General features: G+C 56.7%; 1 protein-coding gene across 1 annotated transcript; it reads right to left on the reverse strand.

The window, feature by feature from the left end:
- Nucleotides 1-24: 24 nt before the first annotated feature.
- On the reverse strand, nucleotides 25-16,719 carry CEL (carboxyl ester lipase). Its single transcript, XM_077305887.1, has 11 exons — nucleotides 15,786-16,719; nucleotides 14,925-15,075; nucleotides 14,206-14,328; nucleotides 13,684-13,881; nucleotides 8,864-8,994; nucleotides 8,408-8,515; nucleotides 7,103-7,220; nucleotides 5,285-5,471; nucleotides 2,693-2,896; nucleotides 1,512-1,709; nucleotides 25-261 (listed from the first exon to the last, which is right to left on the reverse strand). The coding sequence occupies exons 1-11, from the start codon at nucleotides 15,849-15,851 to the stop codon at nucleotides 66-68; spliced, it is 1,680 nt and encodes a 559-aa protein (XP_077162002.1). The 5' UTR covers nucleotides 15,852-16,719; the 3' UTR covers nucleotides 25-65.
- Between the last annotated feature and the right edge of the window lie 24 nt (nucleotides 16,720-16,743).

Raw genomic sequence — 16,743 nt, forward strand, 5'->3', positions numbered from 1 at the left:
TGAACACACACACACACACACACACACGGCGGCAAGCTCAAATTTAATGTTTTGGACCGCGGGTTCTACTCTTGCTCCGTGGGGCTGACGGCGTTGGGAAGCTTGCGGTAGGTGACGCTCCAGAACTGCACGTAAGGAGACCGCAGTCCCTGCTTCACAGAATCGTAGTTGAGGTCCTTGTTGATGTCCAGGAAGTAGCCATGCTGAGGGTCGTAGGGGACCCAGCCGATGGGCACAGTCGACTCGCCCTTGTTCGGATCCCTGGCGAAACAAAACATGCAGCTCAGCAGAAAGCAAGACTGGGGGTGGGGTGGGGGTGGGGCAACTCCAGGACCAGAACCACGGTGCCAACTGGACCCTCCACGAACGGACTCTGCAGCCGGGGCGGTTCCGAGAGTGGTGCCTCTGAGCTGGCTACATCATTTACCATTTATTGGACTTTGATAGATCCCCCTCCCGGCAAGTCAGTGCAGGGCCCTGTACACCATTATCATGAGTAACAGGTACGGTAAAAACTATTTAAACAGCAACATCGGCACAGTTGTTATTTCTAAACCATTCTGTACTTTCAAGGAGTTTTCATGGGGGTGTCTTTTGTAGGGGGGCTCATTTGATATTACAGGGGGCAGGGGTAGCCAAACTGCGGCTCTCTGGCTGTCCAATTCCTAGGGGACTGCAGCTCTCCAGATGCCCGTGGACTATAAATCCCATGAGCCAGAGGTGGCCAAACTGTGGCTCTCCAGATGTACATAGACTACAATTCCCATGAGCCCCTGGCATGTAGGAATCGCCTTTCAGCTGTGTCTGGCCTCTAGCCGGTGCCCAACTCTGCCCCCTGCTGGTGCCAGCTCCACAGTTCCAGACGAAATTATGCCAATTGGTTTCTTGAGGGTTTTTTGACAAGGAAACCCGGAGATTCTTCCACAGACCCTGCACATCTTTCCCCTGACCATGGGGGCTGGCTTGACCAGGCACATTTCCTCAGGGAAAAGGTGCAGTTAAGGTGTGTGGGGGGGGGGCAGGGAGCCTACTAGGAAAAGCTGCCCCCCAAGAGCTCCGTGAAAGGCCCTCGAGAAGGGCGGGGAGGCGGCCTCCTTGCTTTTGCACCAGATGCCCCTGTCTCTCGGGCTCACTGTGACTGGCGTTTCTGCCGAAGGCCCAGAAAGTTTAAACATGAGGAAATTGACATTCCCTTGGAGGGCAGCCCCCCCCCAGCCATGGGAAGGCCTGACCTCCCTGCTTAAGTGGCAGGTGCAAAGGCCACTCTGACCCCCCCCCCCCCTTCAAAGCACAGCTTGACCATTTGGAGCCCTGCTGACACCTGCCTCTTTTCAGACACCCTTCATCTCCCTGCACCTCCAGGTCTGCTTCAAGACTGACGGAGCCGAGTGGGTTTTCCAGCTCGAAAGCCGTGGTGAAGAGGGAAGCAGATTCCTCTGAGGCTGGAGAGACAGACGGGGGTCCTGCGGCCCAGCCAGAAGACCCCCGTGAGCCGCATGCCGCTCTCTTACCCCGTTCTGGCAAAGTTGGTCCAGTAGGCGATCATGGCCTTGGAGACGGTTCTGTGCTGAGGCCGGTAGCCCAGGGGCGTGGCAAAGGGCTTCCCGAAGACGTACTGGAGGTCATCAGCGTGGTCTGCCCCGACCCAGCTGGGATAAACCGGCATTCGGGACGGCTGGGAGAACAGGTAGCTGTAGGTCTTGCCGCTCCTGGGGGCAGAGAGGGAGAGCCAGTTGGGCACGGGAGTCCAATTTCCTGCCGGCCTCAACCCCCCATGCAAGACATGTCTGTTGAGGAGGAGGCCCCAGGCTAAGGCTAAGCTGAAACAGGGCAGGACGCTCCTAAGAGCTCAGTCAACCTGAAAACCACGCCTGCCACAGGCTGTATTCTGAGCCAATGGCTGGGGGGAAGGAAGGAAGGCGCCCCACAAGCACTGGCTTTGCTTACCAGATTTCTCCCAATACAAGCCAAGGAAAAACTACTCGTTGCTAAAGAGAACTCCTCTGGCTGAACAGGCAGGGGCAACTGCCTCCCTCACGCCCCATGGGGGGTGGCCCCGGAGCAACTGGCAGGCTCTGGGCAGAAGACAGCCTGCTGGATCCCAGTGGCAAAGCGAGGGCAGGCTAGGCTAAGGAAGGCAGGGCACCGGCCCCTCCAGGGGGGATGGCTGGGAATGGGGGCTGGCATCCTTCAGGCCAGGGGTCCCCAACCTCTTTGAGCCCAGGGGCACATTTGGCATTCTGGTACAGTGCAGGCCCACAACATTGCCCCCGCTTTCGCGAGGCTGACCCTGCATTGGGCAGGGGGCTGAACTAGAGGGCCTGTCTGGCTCTTCCCACTCTAGGATTCTGTGGCCCTTCTGCTCTAGTAGCAGCTGCTGACAAAGCAACATGGCTGACCATACCCCCGACAGCCAATCAGAAGCCTGGCTGAGCAAAAGCCCCATCTGGCTAAGCACACTGCTTCGTGGGCACCAAGGTGGGGGCCCCTGCTTCAAGCAAGGTCAGGCATTCCAGGTACAGAGTTCCACTCCCTTCAAAAGTAGCCCTGAGCAGAGGGTTGGCCTAGGTGGCCTTTATGGCCCCTCTGATACTTTCAGAGCCTTCCTGATCCAATTCTGGCTGACTCCCGGAATAGCACCACACACACACACACACACACACACACACACAAGCCCACCGGCACGACTCACTTGGCATTTTGGTAATGGAGCTCCAGGGCCTGCTGGGTGGGCACCAGGAATATATAATCAGTCTCCAGGTCCACCACCGTCCTCTTCATGACTTCCTGGGAGACGCCGTCGCTCCACACCTGAGTGTAGAGGGCAAAGGTGGCGTTGGCGCCGTCTGCCCCCTTCTCCTTGGTCAGCCCCTGGACCACATGATACACCTCGTCCCTGGACAAACGGGAGGATACTGTTTATTAGCCAGTTACATCCCACCCCTCCCTTGCATCCCCGTGTGGCTAACCTCACCACTCTGGAACTCAGGGCTCAGGGTTTGGCACACAAGGAGGGATTGGGCAATCCACTGCCGTGGCTTTAAAAGGGGGAGGGACCTTCACAGAGAAGGGGCCACCAGTGACGCTGTATGCAAGGGTGGTCAGCCTCTGAAGCCACGGCCAGGAGGCAGCAGCAGGGGAAGGCCTTGGGCCCCCGTGAGCCCCCCAGGGGAACTGGTTGGCTGCTGCATGAAAGAGGATGCCGGACTCGAAGGACCACGGGTCCCATCCAGCAGGCTCCACTTCTGTTTAAACTGGCATTCGCCACATTGTGCGAGCTTTGGACACCTGGGGCCAGGTCCAGCGTGAAACCTAAAAGGAAGACACCCCATGCCCTGGCGGGATGCCAGCTCTTAACCTCAGAAGAGCCCTGCTGATCACAGTAATGGTCCCTCCAGTCCCGCCTCCCGTCTCACACAAAGGCCAGCCAGTTCCTCTGGGCCAACAACATGGCCTTTCCCTGATGTTGCCGTCTGACTCAGGGATTCGGAGGCCGATCGCCTTTGAATATAGAGGATCAGTGCCTCTGAATGTGGAAGACAAGAATATCAGAAGAGCCCTGCTGGATCAGGCCAGGGAGGGCCCCTCCAGTCCAGCCTCCTGCCTCACCCAGGGGCCAGCCAGTTCCTCTGCAGGGCCAGCCACAGGGCAGAGAGGCCGAGGCCTTCCCCTGAGAAGACCCTCAGGAGAGCCCTGCTGGGTCAGGCCAGGGAGGGTCCCTCCAGTCCAGCCTCCCGTCTCACCCAGGGGCCAGCCAGTTCCTCTGCAGGGCCAGCCACAAGGCAGAGAGGCCGAGGCCTTCCACTGAGAAGACCCTCAGAAGAGCCCTGCTGTGTCGGGCCAGGGAGGGTCCCTCCAGTCCAGACTCCCGTCTCACCCAGGGGCCAGCCAGGTCCTCTGCAGGGCCAGCCACTGGGCAGAGAGGCCGAGGCCTTCCCCTGAGAAGACCCTCAGAAGAGCCCTGCAGGGTCAGGCCAGGGAGGGTCCCTCCAGTCCAGCCTCCTGCCTCACCCAGGGGCCAGCCAGTTCCTCTGCAGGGCCAGCCACAGGGCAGAGAGGCCGAGGCCTTCTTAAGGACATCAGGAGAGCCCTGCTGGGTCAGACCAGTGAAGATCCATCAATTCGACCATCTTGTCTCACCCAGGGGCCACAGGGCAGAGAGGCTGAGGCCTTCCTAAGGACATCAGAAGGGCCCTGCTTGGTCAGACCAGGGGTGTATCTCTCCCAGAGGCCAACCAGTTCCTCCGGAGGGTGGTAACAGTGCGTAGCGGCCAAGGCCTCCCCTGATGGGGCCTCCTGGCCCTGGGATTCAGAGGACTAGTGCCTCCGAATGTGGAGGTTCTCCTCAGCCACCCTGGCCAGCAGGTATTGACAGGCTTACCCTCCATCAATCAAGCTGGCAAGCCGGGTTCGATTCTGCGCTCCCCAACATGCAACCAGCTGGGTGACCTTGGGCTCCCCACGGCACTGGTAAAACGGTTCTGACCGGGCAGTAATATCTGGGCTCTCTCAGCCTCACCCACCCCACAGGGTGTCTGTTGTGGGGAGAGGAAGGGAAGGCAATCGGAAGCTGCTTTGAGACTCCTTCGGGTAGAGAAAAGCGGCATCTAAGAACCAACTCTTCTTCCTCTTCTTCTAATCCTCTTCTACAGCCTTGAATAGCCCAGACACATCCAGAGTCTTTTGGGTGTCTGCTCGGTTCAGAACTCCTGCCAGGCCCTGCACAAGGAAACTGTAGTTCACTGCCGTGACTGACTCTATGGCTCACAAATCCCAGCCCGAGTGGACAGGGGGGTTGGAGAGGGGGCGGCTGATCAGAGTTTGGTGTGATCCAGGCTGAGCTCAGGGACTCTGAGCCTACAAGTTGGGCTCTCTGGACCCCCACACTGCTTAGGCTTGGTCAGCACAAGATCAAGGCAGTCTAGTGGGTTTTGGACCCCCTCTTCTTCCAAGGAACTCTAGGTGGTGAAGCTGCACACAGGGGAAGGGCCACATTCTTGTACCCCACTTTTCACTGCCCAAAAGGGTCTCAAAAGCGGCTTACAAATCCCTTTCCATTTCTCTCCACACAACAGGTACACTGTGAGGGAGGGGAGGCTGAGAGAGCTCTGAGAGAACTGTGACTGCCCCAAGCCCACGCAGCAGGGTTCAAGTGGAAGAGCGGGCACATCGAGCCCGGATCTCCGGATTAGACGCCACCGCTCTTAGCGGGGTCCCCAAGGCCAGGCTGCCACTTGGTTGCTCGCAGCCTGGCTGTTTCTCCACAGGTTCCTTCCCTCCTTACGCTGTGATCTTCACCAGGGGGCGGTTGAGGGCGGGCATGTCGATGCTGGCAAAGAAATGCCCATCCATGTTGTTCACACCAGCGATGTAGTCGATGTCTGCAGCGTTGCCAAAGAGCTTGTCGGGCGTGTCAGGGAGGAAATCCCCGTCCACCACCGGGGAGAAGGCGAGGTAGTGGACCAGGGGGTCTGCAGGGAGAGGAGAGACGGCCAGAGGGTCTGAGCCAAGAAACCCGCTGGGAAAGCATCCACGGCCAGGAGCTGCAGGGCCCCTCCCTTGCAGGGCTCGCAGGTCCTCACCCCAGGACTGCGTTTCAAAAGAAGCGTCACTGGAGAAAGTCATAGAAACAGACAGCATGATGGCCCTACGGTGGCTCTCCAGAGGCCCATGACGGGCAGGGGAATTCGGGGGAACTCCATGGACCCCCCCTCATACTAAAGAGTTCTAGTTTTGGTTTGTTTTTCAACAAAAAACAGGGTCAGGGTGTGTTTGGGGAACCAGAAACAGGAAACAGGAGGGGGAGAGGGGTCGGCTTTGGGCAGGCAGAGATTCTTTTTTGAGAACACTTTTACTATGACGAGATAGCCTCTGTTCTGTAGCCTTTGGCTAAAACCGCTTCCCCTCCCCATCTCGTGTGCACTTTTCCCCCCAAGCATCTGAGTGAGGCTGAAAGCCTCCCCCCCCCCCCCCAAGTGTTCCCAGGTCCCTCCTGGCCCCTGGCAGAGAGGCTTCCCAGACGGAAGTTGGGAAAGTCCTGGAGATTTCGGGGTAGAAAGGGACCTCAGTGGGGTACAACACCCCACAATCAATCCCCCCTCCCAAGCAGCCATTCTTCTCCAGGGAACCTGATCTCTAGTCTGGAGATGAGGCGTAATTTCAAGGACTCCCCAGGCCCCACCTGGAGGCTGGCATCCCTACCCCCCTCCCTTCCTCTTCCTCTTCCCTCTCCCCAAAACAAGCCATTTATCTAACTTGACCAGAAAGGAGAGTAACCAGAATGATCTCTGGAGTTTGCAACCGGGAGACAGAGCAGGCCCCATGGCTAGCCCTGGGCTCAGGGACTAAGCAGATCCCGAGGCACCGTGCGTAGGGATGGCCTACTTCAAAATGGTTTGCTGTTTCGCCTGATGAAGTGTTTTGGTGAGGTCAAAAGCCCGCCTAAGGTTCATGCTGTCTCATGGGCCCTTCATGCAAACGGATCTCTGAGGCGGATGCCAAGAAACAATGAGAGCCAATCCTTTGGAGCTCCAGTTTGCTTGGGGGTGCTGGCCTCCCCCCTCCACCAGAGGAGCAATCCCGCAGCACCTCTGCCTCCTCATTCGATCGCTCTAGCTTCAGAGGCAGCGATTGATCCACCTCAGAGGCTGCCCACTGTATCTCTGCCTGAGTCACGCACTGCCACAGGCCTTCCTAGCTATGTAGCAGACGGAAAATCCAGGCAGGTGGGGCTCCTCTAAGAGCAGGGGTTCATGCTAAAGCAGTGAACATTTTCAAGGTGGAGGGGGCCCTGCGCCTCCAGTGCGCTCAGAAATACAGGGATGCCGCCTCCAGGTGGGAACGGGGATCTCCCAGAATTACAGCTCAACTCCACCCGCCAGAGATCAGTTCCTCTGCTTGGGAGGGTGTGCCCTAGGGCCCTTGGAGCCCCCTGTCCTCCCCATATCCCACCATCTCCAGGGGTTCTCAGCCCCTCCAACCCCCACCCCCTGCAGTTGGCAACCCCATTAAAACCTCAGCCCCAGCCCAGGGAACTCTGGCCAAGGGAGGTCCCTGGGAGAGGCTTCAAGGCCCTCCTGCCCCAGCCTCCCGCACAGCTCACACGGCAGGTCGCGCACTTCCAGGTGATAGGCCAGCGTCAGAGCTTTGGGGTCCGTGACCTTTAGGCAGTTGGCCAGGGCGGTGGTGTTGTCTGTCGGGCAGCCCACGACCTGTGCTACCTGCAAGACACAAGCCAGAAGGCGGCCCTCGTCACCCGCTCTGCTCCCACGGCCTCCGTGGCCCCTTGGGGCCCTCCCTCCAGAAGCATGGATCGGCTGCTGTGCCCGACGGGATGCTGGACTAGACGGACCGCCGGTCTGATCCATCAGGCATCTTCGGATGTTCTCAGGAAGGCCTCAGCCTCTGTGCCTGTTGATGGCCCTCCAGGGGAACTGGCTGGCCCCTGGGTGAGACCCAGCCTGACTAGATGGGCCCCTGGTCTGACCCCGCAGGGCTCTTCAGAGGAAGATTGCCGTTTAAGCCTCAGGTGCAGAGAAGGACAGCAGGCATGGCTCCCACCACCGAGTAGCAGACAGGGCCATGGCCACAGGACTCATCTTCCTGACAAAGTCAGCCCTCATCCGAGGCCTGAAAGAGCAGCTCAGAAGGAATCGCTGCGGGAAACGGCCAGAGGCCAGCAGGTTTAAGCAGCCTCTTCCGCCCCTGACGAGAATTGGGCACACCGAGGTGTTTATTTGGTTCACTCCATCTGCACTCTGCCTTCCTCTTCAAAGAGGACCCAAGGCAGCCAACATCCTCACAACAACCCTGTGAGGATGGCTAGGCTGCATGTGTGTCTGTGACCCAACAAACCTGCCAAGTGGAACAGGAACTCACTACTGGTCCTCCCAGGTCCTCATCCCATGCACTGACTACAGTAGCCATCCCCAACCTGTGGGCCGCGGACTAATGGGAGGTGGGCCCCGAAGGACGCCTTCTCTCCCCCCCCCCCGCCCTTTACAACACACTTCGGGTGTCCTTGTCTCCCGTCACTCCCAGAGGGGACTATCTTGTGGCAGAGAAACAAGCTCAGGGTTCCCATTGATTTGTCATTGTCATGAGTTAAAATTTCCACGAAAATAAAATGTTCCTTATGTTCATTGTTGTGGCATGTCTGTATCTTATTTTGAAGGGATGTTTAAACATTACCATAGCGATCAGAGAGCGTCAGGGCAGTGGTTGAGAGTAGAGGAGTAAACTACCCCCCCCCCCCCACCGGGCCTCAGTAAAAGGCGTTGAGTGGTCCCCGGTGACAAAAAGGTTGGGGGCCACTGGACTACAGCACCACACCCGCCTAAGTGCAGAATTAAGGGGGGGAGGGGGGGCCCATTGCGGCAGGATTTGCTCCTCCTCTGCCCCACGTTACCTTGGTCGCCCAGAAGAGGGGGTTCTTCTGAATGGCCCACGAGCACAAGCCCACTCCGCTCTGGCTGATGGCTCGCTTGACCAAGCCTTTGTTGTACGGAGACAGCGTCTGCAGAGCAATTTTTCTCAATTAAAAAAGGCACATTACAGGAAAAGGCCTAGCCCCGCCCCTGGCACACGGCGCTGAATTAATGGGGGGGGGAGATAATCTCTGGGGGGAAACACACCCTTCCTTGTGCGGCTGGTTCTAGCGCCTCCACGCCTCTCTCGCCTCAGCCTCCTTGGCCAGAGGGCAGGGGCCTCCCATGTCTCTAGCGAAAAGCCCGGCGGAGGTCCTTGGCCAACAGCAACCCTGCAGGGCAGAGGCCCCGCCCGGCCCCCACCCCTCCAGACCCATCAGGAAAGGTGCCAGCAGCAGCCACACAAATGCTGCGGGAGCCCAGAGAGGAGCCCAGACCTGCAAGGAGACGCTGACGGCCCCCGCAGACTCCCCGAAGATGGTGATGTTCTCGGGGTCCCCCCCAAAGGCCTTGATGTTCCGCTTCACCCAGGCGATGGCCATGTGCTGATCCTTCAGCCCGTAGTTCCCTGGGGGAGGGGGCAGAAATGGGGCAGGGGGAGTCAAAGGCAGGCAAGCAGGCTGCTGGAGGGCAGGTTTCCCTAAGGCCTGCCCCAACCCCAACCCACTCGCAGGGTTTCCAAAGCGAGCACGAGGGAGTGAAGGGAGCAAGAAGACCCCCCCCCCCCCGCATGGCCATTAGTGTGGCCTGAACCTGGTTGGGCTGCCTCAGCAGAAATTGGCTCAGAGGATACCAAACTGGATGCGTCGCTGACGGAAAGGGGCACCAAGTCATGGCGACCCCGGAGGGCTTCCAAGGCAAGAGGCAAACTCTGCCTGCCCCTGAGTTGTGACCCCGGGCGTCCCTTGGGATTGGAGCTTCCTCGGGATGTGGAGGGTTCTCCATGTTTGGGGGTTTTTACACAGAGGCTGGAGAGCCATCTAACCGAGAGGCTGATTCTGGGAAGGTTCAGGGGGGTGGCAGGTGACAGTGGGTGAGCGAGAGGGATGGGAGTGTCCTGCATGGTGCAGGGGGTTGGACTAGATGACCCAGGAGGTCCCTTCCCACTCTAGGATTCCATGTTCTAGAGCTCCTCTCCAGGCTAAAGAGATCAGCTCCCCTGGAGGAAAAAGGCTGCTTGGGAGGGGGGTCCCCATAGCATTACACTCCACTGAGTTCTCTCCCACCCCAAATCCCGCCCACTCCTGGCTCCACCCCCCAAGTCTCCTGGGACTGACCAACCCAGAGCTGGCAGCCGTAAGCAGGGCGGACTCTGCTTAGCTGGCCCATCCCGATCAGGACAGCAAATGTCTCGCCTGCCGCTCACAGACCTTTCGGTCGCTGTCCTCTCCCCCATCCTCCCGCAGGGCTCTACTCGCAAGGTGGCATCACTCCGGCAGACTGCCACTATGGACTGGCTTCATTCACGCATAACCTTCTCTGCTATGGGTCTTAATTCCCCCCAGACAAGGGTGAGGGGGCTCATGGGGAGTCCATGGACATCTGGAGAGACACAGTCTTTCACCCCCCCCCCTTCTGCTGAATAAACAAACCAGCTGCTGGACCAAAGCCAAGCTCCAATGCCTTGTTGCCCCCACAAAGCCACGGGGAAGGGGGGATCATTCAGCACAGACAATTAGCCATGAAGGTGGCCGGCCATCCGCCAGGAGGGGAGCTGCACATACCTCACAAGAGATCTGCAGGCTACATCCATCGCTTGCTTGTTATTTCTGGCTATTATTTATTCTGTTATTATGCCACCTTTTCCCGAGCACTCAGGGTGGCTTGCATGTTAAAAATCACACCCAAAAAATCAGCATGAATAAAACCATTAAAAACCCTAAACATAATTGTGTACTGCATCCTTCCTCTCTGTTCCGGGAGCGGAAGGGGAGCACATTTGTCATTCCAGGGTTGTTCCGCTTGGCTGGATTCTTGGCTAGGAAGGCCAGCAATTTTAGAAGCATAGAATTAGAGTTGGAAGGGCCCTCCAGGGACATCTAGTCCAACCCCCTCCAGAAGGCAGGAAATCCACCATTGAGGCTTGCCCTCCTCAGCCACTGGCCTGGCGGAAGAGCTCCGTCCTGCAAACCCTACAGGACAACTTCAGGCCCTCCAGGGCTCCAATCTCACTCGGCAGAGGATTCCGCCAGGCCAGGGACAGAGCCAAGAAGGCCAAGAAGGCCCTGGCTGAGGCAAGTTTTTCCCCTTTAGGGCTGGGGGCCCTAAGCAGATCCTGGTCACTAGACTGCAAGGCTCTCCAAGGGGCGTAGTGGCAGAGCCGGTCTTGCCTCCCACGATCCTTATTCAACTGGACGTCCCAAGAACGGGCCTGGGGGCAACTCCACACCCACCACTGAGCCACACTGTCTCCAGTCATTAGTCACTAGTCCATGACATCCACACTAGACCATTTATTCCTCCTTAATACTTGCCCAGCTAGGGTGACCGTATTTTGAAAAGCAAAAACGGGGACGTTACCCGACTGACTGCGTCAAACAAGTGATCGCTGTGAGAAATGTCATCTCAAATACCACTGAAGCTGGGATAACTGCTACTGAGCTGGGACTATTCCCAGCCTTCCAAACAAAAAAGAAAAAGAACAAGGCGCTTGGGTTCTCCAGGGCAGAAACCAAACAGGACTGAGGCTGGCCTTGGGCACGAAGGCCAACCAGTTATCTTTGGATCACACACGTCCAGAACCTTGAATTGCTACCTTGTTTAAACTGGCCAAGGCCGTCTGCTTCACGTGGCACAGACTGAGAGGAGGAACACAAGGGGGCCCTCAAAAGAACAGGGTTTCCCAGGAGCTGATTTGGGGGGAAAGAACTGTTCATTTACAGCTGTGTGCACCTTCGGGGCTTTGAAACAACGGCGCTTCATGTGGGTGTGACATGGAACGGAGCTGTAATAAAGACCAAGACTTTTAAAAGAAGAAGAAGGGCTGGTTCTTATAGCCCCACTTTTCCCTGCCCAAAGGAGTCTCAAAGCACCTTGCATTTGCCTTCCCTTTCCTCTCCCCACAACAGACACCCTGTGAGGGAGGTGGGCCTGAGAGAGCTCTGAGTGAACTGTGACTAGCCCAAGGTCCCTCAGCTGGCTGCTTGTGGAGGAGTGGGGAATCAAGTCCAGCTCTCCAGATTAGAAGCTGTCATTCTTAACCAAGCTGACAAGGACTTGAAAGTCACCCGTCTCTTTGCTCAGGATGAGGGGGAAAGGGCAGCACTGGAATGCCTGAAGGGTGGGGTTTCCTCTGCTCTCTGCCAAACATCCCCAGATCCTTGTAGCTCTGCCGCCCAAGCATTCCTCACCATCTCTCTGGCTCTCATCTAACCAATTGGGCTGTAGCTCGAAAACCTTCGACTTCAATAAATCAGTCTTTCAGGCAAGGGTCCCCAACATTTCTGAGCTTGCAGAAACATTTGTAATTTCATTCCGACCCAGGGTGGTCAGCCCAACCACAACATTGGGGCTTTATGGGTGGTAACTGTCATTTTGTTATGACGAAAGCCACCGAGAGCCGGCCTGCTGGGAGTGAAAGCAAATTAATCTCAGCATTAAAAAAATGGCGGCCACAACATGGCCCTGGTGTCCACCTTCTGAAGTCTATGCCTCCAGAGGGCCCCATGCTCTGCTTTTGCCCAGCTCTCAGTCACGGGGGCCAGAAGGTGGCCTCCAGAGCAGACGCCTAGTTGGGGCCACACCTAACAGAGTCCTCTCTTGATGCTGATTTGAGACAGGGGGGCCTTCCACACGGAAGACCCCTCGCGGTCAAAACGCGTCCGGTCCATTCTCTGTTGGTCTATTCCATGTGCAGTTAGAAATGGGATGCTTTAAAATTATGATGACTATGTTTTTAATATGTTGAACTAGTGCACTTTATGGAATAAATATATATATTTTAATTTAAAAATTATTTTTGCAGCTCAGCCTTTGGGTTCCTACCTTTGCCGGTTGGGTTTCACTTTCCCTTTTGGGTTCTGCACTGTAGAGGCGGGGCCAGCCACAAAATGGCCACTGCGGCTCATCGCCAGTCGCACGCTGAGGATATTGTGCTGCAAGTTGGCAGCTGCTGCCCAACTGACATTTCTAAAAATCTGCACAGACAATAAAAACTCCAGAGGCCAATCAGAAGACTAGCTGTGCAACCCCCCCGGCCCCGCCCACTTTCTAAAAACCACCAGGTGGGCCTCAGGAAAGGTGTTGAGGCCTCCAGGTGCTGCTGTTGCTGGATAAAACCCCTGTGGTCCCGTCTGCTCTGTGTGGTGGAAACCAACCACTGATGGTGCACATCTGCAGATTATTTGCAACATGTGCAGTGCTTCAGCCGTGGTTGTCTGCGAGAGAGAACATGACCATGAAGATTTATCGCATCTTCTCCTCTTAGTAGGGAAACAAACTCGTGCGGCACAGAGGACGCTTGGTGGCCGAGCACGTGGTGAAGCACAGCCTCCCAGGCCGACAGGTGTGTGCGACTGGGTCTAACTTTCCCACCACTGCCTAAGTGGAGCCAGTTCGTGTGTTGTGCTGCAGGTCATCAAGTCCTGATTAACCCAAAAACATACTGTATAATATGCAGCCAGGCATTTTCGATTGCATTTATGGGCATTTACATTGGGCAGCAGCCTCTAATCTGGAGAACTGGGTTTGATTCCCCACTCCTCCTCCTCATGCACCCTGCGGGATGACCTTGGGCCACTCACTGTTCTCTCAGAGCTCTCTCAGTCTCCCCTACTTCACAGGGTGTCTATTGTGGGGAGGGGGAGGGAAGGTGATTGGAAGCAACATTGAGACACAAAGCCTGCTCAGTATCTTGAGCAAGCCACAGTTCTCCTAGAGTTCTCTCAGTCCCAATCACCTCACAGGGTACCTGTTGTTGGGAGAGGAAGGGAAGGTGATTGTCAACTTTGAGACTTCTTTGGGTTGCAAAAAGTGGGGTACAAAAAAGGAGCTCTTCTTCTCTTCCTCCACTCTGGCCACTGTGTGACACTCTGGCAGGGGCTCATGGTAACTGTAGTCAATGGTCACTCCTGGCATAGAGCAGCACTGACCAACACACTGTGAGAAGTGAGCAAGGCCATATCCCAGAATACTCAGTAGCTGACATAGAAGAGCGGCAGAGCAGACTGGCAGGTCCTTGAAAACCAGCGACTCTGAATGCCTTAGCTGGAGGCCTCACACCCACACTGCCCCCCCACCCCCACCCCCCGGACCCTACCTGGAAGGCTGTCATCTCCCGTGCTGAGGAAGCCGAGGGGTCCCAGGCGGTAGTTCAGGGTCACCACGATGACCTTTCCCCGGGTGGCAATCTCCTCCCCGTCGTACAGGTAGTTGTTCAGGAAGTTGGGGCCCTGCCCCCCTCCCCAGATATAGGCACCCCCATAGATCCAGATCATCACGGGCAAGTGGGTGGAAACTGGAGCAGAAAACGGGAGAGGGAAGAGCAAGGCGAGTGAACAAGGCCTGCTGGAAGGGTGTGTTAAAGCTGACTTCTCACACAATGAAACCGGAGTCCAGCAGGGGCACCTTTAAAACCAACCAAGAGTTATTCAGGGTGCAAGCCCTCCTCGCCTCACACAACGGCATCCTGGGTGGCTTGCGGGGAAGGGGAGCCCCAGGGATCAGATCAACGTTCCTCCCTCTCTTCCCAGCCCAAATCCGGAGCGACCAGCCCCCCCCCCCCCATGTTCCACTCCCAGCCCCCAGCCCCATTTCCCCCCAGTCCGCTTCAAGACCTCACCTTGCTTTTTGCCTTGAGGGACCCAAATATTCAGGTACAGACAGTCTTCACTGCCCCGAGTGTCCGTCTGGGGGAGGGTGGCCTGCAGGCAGCGATTCTTGTACTCCTTGGCCTGCAGGGTGCCTAAGGGCGGAGGGAGGGAGGGAGGGAGGGAGGGAGGGAGGGAAGGAAGGGTGCTGAGTCGGGTCCAAACCCCATCCTGACTCCTGCATGCACAAACACTCTGCGGAGCCAATGGAGAGAGGGACAACCGCGGGGGAATCGGGATCCCATGATGTTTAGCAAAAATGTCAAAACTTTTTCCTTATTACTGAGCAAAACTTCCCGCTTGGGTTTCTTTTGGGGTTTTTTTTTTAAGTTTCTTGCTGTTAAGATAAGCTTCAGTTATCTGGCCTGAGGCCTACAGATGACCTCAGGTAACTGGATCAGGTTTTGACATTTCTGACTTCTGCTGTGCAGCCAGGAAGGCGGAATTATTTCCAGGATGAGAAGAGCACATGCCATAGCAGGTTGCTGGAAGACATGGCAGGAGGAATGGGGAATGACCCACTGTTACTCGAGGCATTCAGCCCCATAGCTAGAACAAAAAACCCCAGACTACATAACACAAAGTAAGGAAAAAATATGTACAAGCTGAGCTGGTTAGTAAGGTGAGCCCTACCACGGATCCATGGCCCCTCCCCATCCTTTGCACCCCAGAAGAAAGTAGAGAACCTTACCTGGCCAGCCAGGGTGCGGCTGGGGGTCTTCCAGGGTTTTTGTAGGTGCAGCAAAAGGGATTCCCTTGAAGATGTCCACATAGTCCCCAAAGAGGCCCAGCTTCTTATTAACCCCTTCAACAAAGCCTCCCTCTGTGTTCACGATGCCCAGCTAAAGGCAGGCCAGAAGAGAAAAGGGAACATCATGGACTCTTCAACACAACCCCGGCATGGTCAGGAAAGAACCTCCTCGCCCGCAGAACTGTCATTCAGCCGCCTGCCGCCATGACTTGCCTCGCCTCCACCCAGCCAGGTCACCACCTCGCCACAACACTCCACGTGGCCCAAGGTAGCCTGCGCCACAGGGGGGGGGGCGACGAGCCACCCCGCGCTGCCCCACGCCCGCATCTGCCCCGCCAACTTCCGGGGCCAGGACGAGCCGTGCCCCGCCGCCCCGCACCACACCTCCACCGGCCCAGCCGACTCCTGGGGCCCACTCGCGCCCCGCAGACTCCGGAGCCCAGCTAGCGCCCGCTGCATTAAGTCTGCAGCAGGCTTATTTACTAGTTGGCAGATAAAAACCAATCCCAGTGGCTCAGTGGAAGAGCCACAGCTTGTATTCTCCTTTGCAGGCAGAATGTCCCAAGCTCAATCCCCAGCAGCATCTCCAGACTTCAGGGCCAGGTGGTCGGGGATGCCAAGACCTACCGCCTAAGACCCTGAGAGCCATTTCCTGTCTGAGTAGACAAGAGTGACCTTGATTTACCCCAAGGGTGTGATTCGTAAACCAGGAGCTCCAAGTGTCACCGGAACACAAGCTTCCTCGCCATGGGATAGAGGCTTTAGGGGCATCCGTTGCCATCTCCCCTGCCCGTCACTGACCTTTGCAGCCCTCACTGCCCCCAGGCAGAAGGCGAGGGACAGGCACGCGACCTCCCAGCGAGCCATGGTCTACCGTCCACGCGGCCTCTGCGTCAACACCTGCCTTTATACCTGGAGCACCAGTCAGGGGAGCTCTAGGCAGGCCGAGGGAACAGCCTCTCGCCACCCTGCTGAAGAATTTGGTGGCTGCCAAGAGAGTTTGGCTGAAGTTTCCAAGGTCAACATTAGCCGGGGGGGGGGGGGGGGGCTCTTGATACTGGTTGATTTCCAGCCTCACCAGCCCAACAGCTGGCCCCATCACACAACTACAAGGGGCTCCGGAAAGGAGGAGGAGGAAAAGAAAACAGCACAAGTAGGAAAACGACAGCTGGGATTTTCAAAATTCATTCCAAGCATCAGCACTACATTGTTAAGGAACAGGGCCAAAAGTTAGCCTTGCTGTTTCAAGTTCCTGGCTCCCAGCCAGATGGAATCTGTCAGCACCTGGGCAACTGGACTCTGGGATGGTCTCCGGTTCTGTTTAACCACAGCTGTTTTGATGAGGAGTGCCAAATAAAGTTATTATGTTATAAAAAGAGTTGAGACACTTTAAGAAACACAGCTTCGGAAGTGAAACATGACAATTTGTAAAGATCGTGCAAATTCAGTTTGTTAGCATAGTTTTTGCGTAGCTGAACTCCCCGCTCCCCCCTCAGGGATAATCCAGGAATTGTGCCAGGCACCAAACCACCAGCCCCATCTTAACGTGCCACTTCTCTAGGTCCGCGGTTTCAAGCCCCTCCGGCTCCACAGGTCTCCTAACGGCCCAGGCTAGCCTGACCTCATCCAATTTCAGACACTAAGCAGGACAGGCCCTAGTCTGAACACGGATGGGAGACCGCCCTGTGGATCTGCAGCACCTCGAACACCCTGCCAAAGGGTCTGCTGCTTGAAAGGAAGGCGAGTCTCATGGCAAGGG

This window comes from Paroedura picta, chromosome 12 (genome assembly GCF_049243985.1).
Source record: "Paroedura picta isolate Pp20150507F chromosome 12, Ppicta_v3.0, whole genome shotgun sequence".
NCBI lineage: Eukaryota > Metazoa > Chordata > Lepidosauria > Squamata > Gekkonidae > Paroedura > Paroedura picta.